This window comes from Brachionichthys hirsutus, chromosome 14 (assembly GCF_040956055.1).
Source record: "Brachionichthys hirsutus isolate HB-005 chromosome 14, CSIRO-AGI_Bhir_v1, whole genome shotgun sequence".
NCBI classification, from domain to species: Eukaryota; Metazoa; Chordata; class Actinopteri; order Lophiiformes; family Brachionichthyidae; genus Brachionichthys; species Brachionichthys hirsutus.
Window position 1 is genome coordinate 11,745,284 of NC_090910.1, and position 11,247 is coordinate 11,756,530.

General features: G+C 50.3%; 1 protein-coding gene across 1 annotated transcript in view; it reads left to right on the top strand.

Moving 5' to 3' along the window:
- The window catches only part of drosha (drosha ribonuclease III), a 52,557-nt gene extending 44,302 nt beyond the window's left edge, over window positions 1-8,255 (top strand). Inside the window, 3 exon segments of the mRNA XM_068748286.1 lie at window positions 2,137-2,229; window positions 3,009-3,055; window positions 7,709-8,255. Of these exon segments, the coding sequence (XP_068604387.1) occupies window positions 2,137-2,229; window positions 3,009-3,055; window positions 7,709-7,839 (271 nt within the window). The 3' untranslated portion in view covers window positions 7,840-8,255.
- The last annotated feature ends 2,992 nt before the right edge of the window (window positions 8,256-11,247 follow it).

Sequence of the window (11,247 nt, forward strand, 5' to 3'; positions counted from 1 at the left end):
TTATGAACGTAGAGGGACGGTAGCGAGGCTTTTTTAGGAGACGCGGCCCAGACCGTCTTTCCGTCCTCGTCCGTACGCACCACCCGGTAAACATGCCCCGAGACTGGCACCCCGGCAGAACCCCCAGGCATGCAGGTGAAGCTAGGGGTCACCCTGGATGCAAATCATCTGATCCAGCGGGGAGACAAAAGGACAAAAACACCTTCTTACCGCTTTCTTTACCGATGGCCGTCTTGTTGTACTTTGAAGATAACTCTTGGTGCGTTTTTTTTGGGACTCGCATCCACACATTTATCTGCGACGGCCTCCTCCTCCTTCCATCGTACAGAAAAGCAAAAGTGTTTTGACGTCCCCGTTTCCTCAGCATTGACCCAAAGTCCTCCGGTCAAGGACGACTCGGGACCACAAAGCGCGTTCAGAGAAAAGAAACGGCACAAACATCACGTCTTTGATTTTCCTCCTCGCCATTGGTCCCTGAACAGAGCGAAGCGCTGTGCAAGCGCCCTCGCTGTTGTGATGCATAAACATGCCCGGAGAGACCTCTCATTCAACACGAGAGCAGCATGTTTATCGCCATGGAAACAGACAAACAGTGCTCTGTCAGAGAAAGAAGGGGGGGGGGGGGGTCATCTGTATATGCAAGGGCGGTTGGAGATGGAGTAGCTACGCCAAGTGAACTCGGCGATCCCGCATTTAATCTGTGGGTTCCTCCTTCATCCCGTTCTTCTGTTTATTTGAAAGCCCGTTCGGCGTTCCTTCGGCTTATTATTCCGTCTAGCTGACCTTCGGATGGTGATTTTCGACACGGCGCAACTCTGACACCGCAATAAACACTTTCCTCCGACTCCATTAGCCGCAAGAGAGTCAACAAGAAGCAGACGGCTCGGGGACGGCAGGAATCTCGGCCCGTCAACGCAGGAAGGATGAACACGAGGCTTCCTCAAACAAGCCGCCGATGGATCGGATTGTTTTGCCGCGTTTTCTTGAGCGCTTCTCGCTTTGTTCCTGTTGGATAATCCGGGAGAGGCAGCGTCAAAGAGACGACCTTAACCCCCCCCCCCCCCTGTGAGCCGGAGTCTCAGTCCTTCCTGTGGACTTTTAGAGTCCGAGTTTGCCTGCACGCGGATGGAAAGAGCTTAACCCGCCGAGGGCAGGAAAGGGGAAAGGAGTTGATGCACCGAACCCGCGGCTGAAGGTTCCCTAGTGAATGTCTGGCTGATGACAGATTCACACCCCGGCGCCGGCGCATCCCGCCCGGGCAGGAAGCGCCAGGCCAGCGGACACATAAAGTCTTCAACGCCGTGAAGAGAACGGCCTGAGTCAGTACGACCACGTTTCCTTTCCCGTTAGCGGCGCGGTTATTCCATGTGACGCGCGCTCCCCGTTGGGATTAGGCTAAAACAGTCTTATTTGCGCCACAGATGCTATGTTGCTTCTTCATTTGTAAGTGAGAAAGGGGGGGTTGAATTATTGATGAAGTGTCATAAGTGACCACATTGCATTAAAAATGGATCGCTCTCCTGAAATAAGTAAATTGTCAGTGAATAATTTAGGCGTCTCACAGCTTGGGTTGGAGATGTTTATGCTAATATTAACATTTCAAGCGTCTCCCAACTTTTGTCTGCCGTCGTGTACAGAGCTCCCCGCAGGGCCGGAGCGGAACCGACAGGTTGACTGTTCTCGTCTCAAATGAGCTACATCTGTGAATGAGGTGACGGATGTTCTCCCGTCGTTCCCTTTGTCGTTGTTTACCCTTCGAGCGCTCCAAACACTCGCGGGGCTGTCGGCCCTTTTTATTGATTTTATTTACCGAACGGATCGGTAGCGGAAGACGCTGGCCGTTGGGAATTCGGGAGGCTTTAACATTTGTTTGTACGTCCCTGAATGTATTCTGCAGGCTCTCAAGGCGGCGGCGCCGAATCAAAGCCCCCCCACCCCCCCCTGCAGCGTGGCTTGAGATGAATTATGTTTGTGTCCTACTGAAGACCTTTTCTAACCTCCCTCCGTCTTGCTGCTTCTCTGAAGGACGTTGTCCCCGTTGTGCGTCCCTCTCGGGTGTTGTTGTTGTTCCTCGACCCCCGCCCTGCTCCCCCCCCGCCCCCCTCTCATCACATCTTCCTGCCTTTGAATTTGCAGGACCCTGCAGACGGTCGGGCCCTCCCACGCTCGCACCTACACCGTCGCCGTGTACTTCAAAGGGGAGCGAATCGGCTGTGGCAAAGGCCCAAGGTGAGTCCGGCGGCGCAGTCCGGTAAGACGCGACGGGACGAGGCGCCGCTCTCGCCGGTGCCCCCCCTCTAATGGCCCCCAGAATAACGGCTGGGCTTTATTGATGGTGTTTATTACAGCAATTAAGCTCTCGTCGGGCCTCTTCTACCCAGAGAGACATTATGCAGAAGGAAAATGAATCGATTCATTATTGACTTGACGTAAATTGCGTTCTAGAAATATCTCGGTGCGGGGGACGGTGGCTAATGGGGGGGGGGGGGGGGTTAGGTTTACCCTGGATGTTTTATTCGCACACCTTTTGTGTCGGCTTTCTTGTGAAGAAATGTGAATCTCCACGCAGCCTTTTCAGGGTTGGAGGGCGTTTACAGTAAAGCCCCCAAACACACACACACATACAGGTGAAAATACCCCCCCCCCCCCCCCCCCCCCCCCCTCACATGAAAGCGCTCCCCCCTGCTCTAAGCCGTCGATAAGTTTGTCGTTTCCATAGGATCTTTGATGGCTTACTGTTTTAGTATTTACGTGACTAAAGCTCCCGCCGCCGCCGGGCTGCGATCACATGATGCATGTGGAGGGGAACGCGGGCGTAAACGGCGCCCGGCGTGGAGGCTTACCTTCTCTATTCCTTTTTTCTCTTTTAACGTGTGTTACCTTGCATTGTTTGGCAAAAGGGCTCAAACGCGAAGCACTTTTGATAATCCTCTTGGATTTTTACATTTTGAATATGCTAAAGACCGTCTCTCCCTCTCTGTCTCCTCTTTAAAATATTCCTAATCTAGCATCCAACAGGCGGAAATGGGAGCTGCGATGGACGCGCTTGAAAAATGTAAGTTGTTTGGCAAAATGAACTCCCTCCACACACACACACACACACACACACACACTCATTTAAGCCTTTGCAGGCGTTGCGTCGGTGCTGAATATTAGCCTTGGCTGCACGGTGTGCACGATGGCTGGCAGGAAGCTGCGGCCTCAGCAGCAGGTTGGCCGCTGCACATAGGACATTAGGCCGTTTGAAGTAGCGGCCCAGAGCGCGGGCGCGAGGCCCAGCCGGAGATGAAGAACCAGGAAAACAAGGACAGGGGACGCTAAGCATCCTCGACCGCGCTGCTCGTCCGGCGGACCGAGGGAAGTTTGTGTCGAGGGCCGCAGAAAGTTTGTGGTTTCACGGTTTCCAGCCTTTTTTTTTGCGCACCGCCAGACCGAGGTGTCGCTTTTCCAAGGCTTTATCACTCAGAGCTCTTCAGAGGAAGAGGAGGAGGAGGAGGAGGAGCGCCGGCGATGTGATGCTTCACTCCTTGGCAGGTTCTTCATTCTGTCATCAAATTCCACTTTAGTGGAATCGTTCTTTTAGACGCGCGCGATATCTGACTCACCTTCAAATATTTAAACCGACACATCCGCTAGCGTTCCCATCATCTCCCATTAGCCTCTTGTGCTCGGTGCATCTGCATATCCGGAGGCCAACGCAGATGGTTTCGTTGCCCCCCGGCCTTGCCTTGCAGGGGTCAAGCTTTGATTTCATTTGTTTCATGAATGAGGCTTCCAGCTACGTGCTACGTGCTACGTGCTACTGCTACTGCTAATGCTACTGCTGCATCCAGGCTGTAGCTCTTTATTAGCGCCGGGGTGTCTCCATGCTGTCTGCTCGCCCACCTCCCTCCTTATCGGGGGCGTAGTCCGGTGCTTCCTCCCTCCCTTAATTCCTCCCATTTGCTCTCCCCAGTGTGCCCCTCTGTCACCGTGATTGATAGATGCTCATCTCTCGTAAATGAAGATTCCCACCCCCCTCGTAAATTGCTGTTTTGTGTGACTAGATTAGCAATGCCTTTTAAAAAAAGGTCAGCGGGTGTAAAATCACCTCTTTGCGGTCCGCATTCCTTCGGTGGGGGTCGGTCTGCAGGGGTCGAACGTCGTTTGCTGCTTCCGTAACGACGCTCCGCCGCATCCCGTCTCATCCTGGCTTCAGATCTCCCTCAGCGAGACTAATCAAGGTCATTAGCCCCGGTGTCATGTAGTTGCTCATTGATTGTCTTGTTGGCCCCCACTGCAGCATTGGTTTCACCATTACTCCTAGTACTCCTCTTGTACAACAGCCCCGCCTCGTGTTGCCCTCCGATCGAACGCACCAACCCACAACGTGTCAGGGTTCCGTTCCATGTTTTATTTAAGACCTCCTCGAGTATCGGCAGCACTTTGAGCAGGATTGAACTTTTTGTACCCCCCCGGCAGACGGCATTGGCAGCTCCGGCGGAGTCGAGGAGGTGAAGACACGGTTGTGTCAGACAGCTGAGAGCTCATTAAAGGGGGGGGGGGGGGGTTGGTGTTTCGCATGCCTTTATTTGATGGCTCGTGTTTTGACAGTCTCCTGCCTCTATCTGTCAAAGAAGAATTAAATGTTAACCAAGAGAGAAACACGAGCGCAAACAAATCGAGCTAAGAGCGTCCAGGTGGGGGGAGCGGCAAGGACGGGAGGACGGAGTCTGCGTTTGGCCCTGAGACGGCGTCCAGCCAGCAGCTTCAGGTCTAAGGTGCAGGCATCAAGTAGAAATGGACGTGCCCTGAAGCCAAAATAACAATGCGTCTGTTTTCAATACGGTGTTGTTGCTCTGACGACAGCCGGACGGCCTGAACTACCTTTGATCGATTCCGATGTCCTGGTGCTAATCTGTCCACGGGGCGCCACCGCCGTTTTTCATAAAGCGCATATTTTAGGAGGAGCCTTCGCTCGTGGCACGAAGACAAAGTGCGCCGGGGACCGTCCTGGCAGGAGGAGATAATGGTTCCTGCTGTCACGGAGCGGATAAAGATGGCCCTGAAAGCGAGATCGTGAGGCATGAAGGATCGATAGAGCAAGAACACAAGAGGAACAATATGAATTCAGCCCCTCTGGGTAGTCCCAGAATGCCCTTCTTCACCCCGCCCCGCCCAGATGAACGTCCCCCGTTAGCCGTTTATCATTCATCCTTCCAGATAGTGCTGCCTCTGTTCAGCGTCTCCAGTCTTTCTCCGAGACTCGTCTGCTTCCCGTCCCCGTTCTCACAGCTGCTTGTTTCTCAAACAATGCAATATCTGTTGAATAAGAAAAGAAGCCTTGATCCGGCTCGTCGCTGGAAGGGAAGTACGTTTCCTCCTACACTCCTCCACCGTCGCATGAAAGCCAGGGATGGACGCAGGCAAAGTGCAGTACAGTGTGCAGGATCGGTATTCGCTGGCTGGAGTCGTTTGTTTGGTGATCGTCAGCCTCGCAGCCGGAGAGAGAGGACGCCGTCTTGTCCATCATCGCAGACATCCGGCGGCTGTCTGAGAAGACACAACAGGGCCTGTTGTTTCAGGGGCCCGCCTCGCCTCCCCGCCCCGCCTCAAGCTCAGCCCCAAATCACAAGACCTTGAAGGGGAAGTTCTACTTTGTTTGGCGAGCTGAGCTAAGTGCAGGGAACGCTTGAACCCGATGCAATCGGCATGCAGAGCGCCGTTCTCCAAACAATGGACGATTGAGGATTCTCTCTGCGACGGAGTGAAAGGCGCGGCGTATTGTTAAAGAAGCGCCGCCGCTTGTTCTGCATGTTAAACAGCGCAAATGGACAAAGCCTCGTCTTTTTTTCCGCCTCAAGCGGGTTATTTTCCAGTCATCTCCCATTGAGAAATGCTGCTCATTTCCATATTTTAACTGCAATATGCATATTTCTTTTCCTCGCTAGGCCACCGAGCGTTCCTTAGCACATCGAAAGAGAAAGCGTGCGTCTCAGATTTACTCCAGAACGATTTCCTCGACCTTAGTCAGTATTTTTTTAATAATGTTTTTGCCGCCTCTGTTTTAATAGGATGTTTCCATTATCTGAGACCTTTGCCATAATGACAACCGAAGAGTTTCACCGGAGGAAGAATACACCCTCCTCTTCCCTTTCAGTCAGACACGACTGTGATGCGAATTCCAGCTTTGATCATTACCGTCGGGGGTGCAGCCATTTCTTTCTGACAGTTGAGGAATGCGTTATTGGGCCCGGACCGAGGCCCAACGCTGTTTGGGACGTAAAATGAGGTTTCCTGGAACTCACAAGTCGTGTTTCGATTCCGTCTTTTATCCAGCCGACCTCCAGATATCAATGAAAATAAGCAACCCTTTATTCTCCACAAAGGAGGTTCTGCTTCTGCTGCCTTCACCAAGTTTTGGTATGTTTTTAGTCCATTTAGAGAAATGTCTGTGGAAGCTTTAGCCGTTAGCTGCAGCCCCCCGCATGTACTGGACTCCATTTCTGTTGCTGTTCTGGGTAGACTGACCATTCACAATGCTTCAGAACACACGCACACACACACACACAAGGACCGGTGGCAGGTGCTATCATGAAAGGTGTCACCTGCTCATCAGTAGTGATAACCGCTCCCTCTCACAGAGCCACCTGGAGCCGTTTGATCTCGAGTATCTCGCTCGATGATACTTGGACGTGTCGGCTGCAGGGGCCGGGGATTGAGCCATTGATTAGTGGACGACCGCTCCCGGGCCGCGGTCGCCCCGCCTGAATGATGATTGGAGAAAGCGGACTCTGAATCCTGAGAGCCGGGACGGTTTTTGGAAACTTGGGAGAGGAAACGGGATCTGGGACGCGCAGTACCGTCTGTGACCTCTAGGTGCCGACTCGGAAGAAGTCGTTTTAGAATGTGATCAAGGAAACCGTTGTTTGTCAGTTGCATGATTGATTTCAGGGTTTTGCTTGAGGCGTAATTGTTGAGTACGTCCAGGAGAGACGGTTGATGCTTCCTTGGGAGGCGGAGTCTGTTGCCAGGGGAGGAGCTCTCTGCTATCATTTTGGTCCCAACTTCTGGCGTCGTTCTGGTGGGACAGGATGAAACGCTTAAGACGACGGCCACATTGTTGATAGATGTCCCACCAAACTTCAGGATACTTTACTGTCCGTGGGAGAAATGGCCGTTTTCTTGTCTTGCAGATTTGTCTTGGCGTAAATCAAAATCAGTGCTTCAGAACTCTCCTTCAGAAGCCGATGAATCCGGCGCTCCATTCATGGTTTTCTTTTCTTTTCTTTTTTCACTGATTGGACGCAAACATGCTGCTACTTGTTGCCAATCAGCATACATCTGTTTGTGAATTATATCCTCTGCTTTCAAACCATCTAATTACAGATTTCATTGAGGAATATTCATTTGTGATTACGTCGTCAGATCTCATCGTCGCTGCACCGAAAGCAAACAATGCGTGTCTAATTTCTTTGCTTTGACTTTATTAATGAAAGAACAACATGAGGGCAATTTATTTGCACGACTTCCTGCAGGATTTTACCCAAAATGACAACACGGCGTTTGCTATGAAAAACGCACTCGGTGCTTTGTGAACCCCTGAATTGCCTTCCAGTCGGACACTGACCTTGTCTCTTCCCACCCCCTTCCCCCTTTGCCTCTCTCTTTATCTGTTCTCCTTGGTCGCCCCCCTCTCTGTATCCCACTCCGCCTCTCCCTGCACCAGATAACTTCCCACAGATGGCTCATCAGAAGCGCTTCATCGAGCGGAAATACAGACAGGAACTGAAGGAGATGAGAAGAGAGCGGGAGCGACAGGAGAAGGAGCCCGACGAGCCGGAGGAATGCAGGAAGTGACAGCACCTCTGACAGCGCGGGGGGGGGGCAATCAGGACCCGCCTACACGTCGAGGACGTATTCCTGCAGATGCGGCGGCCACGAGTTGGCTCGGTTCCACCGGTTGATGCGAGCTGATCGTTTAGCAATGACTGATTGTGTCTCAGCTCGGAGATCGGCGGCGGGACGCAGGTGAAGGTGAGCTGCCGCGAACGCAAACGTAGGGTTAAATTAGTTCGTCTTTGTCCACGGCCTCCAAAGATGAAGGAGTACCGAACGGAATGGCAAATGTTTTATGATGTTTACTGCTGTAACACTGCGTCTTATGTTCATGTTGGGAGTCGAATCGTGAAAGATTGACGACCAAATTAAAAAAAAAAATCAGCACTGGAGCTCGTGTTACAAAATAGTGAAGAGAAAACTTTTTAAATGTTGTATGAAATGCTAAATAAGACTATTAAAGTTTCACATTGAGTTCCAAGCAGTGAAAAATCATATTTATTTTTTCCCTTCTCATTTATTGTAATCCTCACCTGCTACTCTAAGAGGCTTAAACCAGAAAAAAAAGGCTCGAGTCAATTATAATCAATCACTACAATGTCACCATCTGTCTCACATCTGCCGCTCATCCGCTAATAATCAAAATGGGATTTTTTTTTTCCACTCAATCCGCCACTTTCTCTTTTTTAGCTTCCCTCCAAATCCGATTGGCTGCCGAACAGATCTTAATTATAGATTGTCTAATTAACAATTTCCTCAGCTCAGTAGCCTCTGGATCCTGCTATTTAACGACGGCCATCATGTGAATTACTCTTTGACATGTAGAGCTGGATCTTTCATACTGAGATTTATTGTAGATAATGTATACATAGCTGTGAGGATGGTAAACGTCTCCTAGCCGGTGGCGCTGCCATATTTTTAAAGTGAGACTATTCTCCATAACCAGAAGAAAACAGGGAGAGGAGTCCACAGGAGGTACTAGACAAATAAACCTGTCAAACAATACGCTGGGGAAAGTGTCAGCTCTCAAAAACAAGAAGAAAAAAAAGCTCTAAGGGGGGGGAAATTGTGCTTAAAATCAGCTAAATTACTCCAAAGACAAACACATTTGAGTGGGAACAAAGAAAAGATCAAGAATAGATGTGCTTCATTTAGAAGACGTCTAAACGATCCTTTCTATTTAGGAAATATACCTTCAGTTACACTAAAAGCAAATACATCTGTTACATCTAACTGCTTGTGCCTAGATGGAAGCGGCTGAAGCTAAGCTAGGTAGCTTTACATATTCCATAAGGCGTGGCCAACTCGATGTGGGAGTGTCGTAGAGTGAGGCCCGAGTGAATCCGGGTGAGTCGTCGGCATACGGTGCACGCTTGGTTGTTTCCTGCACAATTGGGTGCCTTTAAATCAAGTATTTTCTATTCACATGTAACTTACATTTGGTTTTTTTTAGTGTTAAACCAAAACTGAACATGTATTCGATCAATTTCAGATACTTCACCGTGCATATGAGTTTTATTTCCACCTAAAATCAAACGGAGCCTGTGATTTTGAAGATGTTTAATTGTGTCATATAAATATTCAGTACAAAATATCACGTTTTACAAAGCAGACTGATGAGCGGCCGATGATGTTGGGCCCTGTACACTACCACAACCTCCAAGCTTGTTTCTATAGCGACAAAACTCCACTGCTCAATCACGTATTACACCGTAGCAGAGGCGAGCCCCGAGGCTGACGGCGTCTACACATCAACAACTACAGCTCTATTTGTATCTGGAGCAGGAGGACGTCGGCCTCGCCATCTAATCGGCTCGACTCGCAAGCCCCACCCCCAGCCCGAGACGTGGCAGTGCGGGTACGTTACGACGTGCAACACGTTATCTTAGCTGAGCAATGCGCCAACGCTCGGAGGCAGTTCCGCCCTCCGAAGGAAAAACACAAGGATGGTGAGATGAAGACAGGAAAAAAAAATAAAGAGAAGCTCTCGGTGAGCGCTGTCACGGTCTCCATTCGAGACCTCTCGCTCTACCGAACGAAAGGAAACACTTTTCCTCAGAGTGAAGTGTTTCTGACCCCATGAACGTCGCCGCAGTCTGAAACGGCCACTTTACACCAAGGAAGCTCGAGCGAGTGAAAGAAGCACGGGGGCAAAATAGGGGTCGCGTGTATACAATAGCTCAGCGTATAGAATCCTACAGCCGTGTGTTGTCACGGTGATTGCTGACTGCGCTGCATCGTTGGTGATGCCAAACCGGCTTCGGAAAATGTGAACAGCAATTACAGTTCCAAATATCAGCCTCTTCACGGTTTGGCCTTTCGCTAAAGTGACACCAGACCTTTTTTCTTCTTCTTCTTCACGTTCCAGCTCGCTCAAACCGCCCTCTACATTTTCTAATTCGAAGATATTACTTGTTTTTCCTTTTCCAAAATTGCATTAAGAAACAAACTGCTGCGTACCCTCCCCTCCCCCCCCGCTGCCGGATAATGTTCTGACCTTCTCCCTGATGCCGAGGACACGCCTCTGGGTTTGAGAACCTCATTCAAGGTACGTTCCGAAGGTCAGGTTCTCGTCTGATGAGCCGCTTTATGGGAAGAGCTGTGGGCCTCTCAGGAGATCAGGTGGGTGAAGCCTGAACACTCGGGACTGGATTTGTATACGGGACATGTACCGAAGCTGGAGGACGACTATCATTATCGCACGGCCATTACTGAAGTACTAAACTACACGTTATACCTTCAGCATAATCAAACTAGAAAATCTCGTCGGGCTTAGTTCAGATTCAAATGCGACTATTCCTGTTCGACAAAACGAGGGGGACAAAAAGTCAAATAGCACGTTGAACTGTAATTGGGACCGTCCCAGCGAAGGCAGTGAATTGTGACCTGGACTCGTTTGAAGCATTCACACATTTCCGTGGTCGGCGCTCGACTGAGCCCGGTTCACGCTGGACTGGTGATTGTTGTCAGCGTATCATAGAAAACAACACGAGTCTGTGTGCTAACTGGTTTCAAAGACATTCGGCTAAATAAAAAATGTTTGGTCTTTCACCTCGAGCGAAAACTCAAAGCTGTGTCGAGATGAAAATCAGACACTGCAGAAACGACAAACGGGCTTGTTTGCAGGTGCAGAATCCGCTTTCAACAACCACAGATTCAAGTAACACATTTCTAACGATGTGTACCTCTAAAACCAGGAAGATTTGTCGCGTGATGTCACCAATACCCGGCGTTTCCGGCTCGAGCTCACCGATGGAGTAGTAACTAATGCGAGGCGGCCATCGCTGAACGGAGGGATCGCTTAGACGACAGAAATCCCTCCAAAAAAAACCAAACAACTGTACAGCGTAACGTTTCGATATTACCGTACGTACACAAGCTAAGATAGAACTCACAATATGCAGCATGTTTTTGTCCAGGAAACACAGA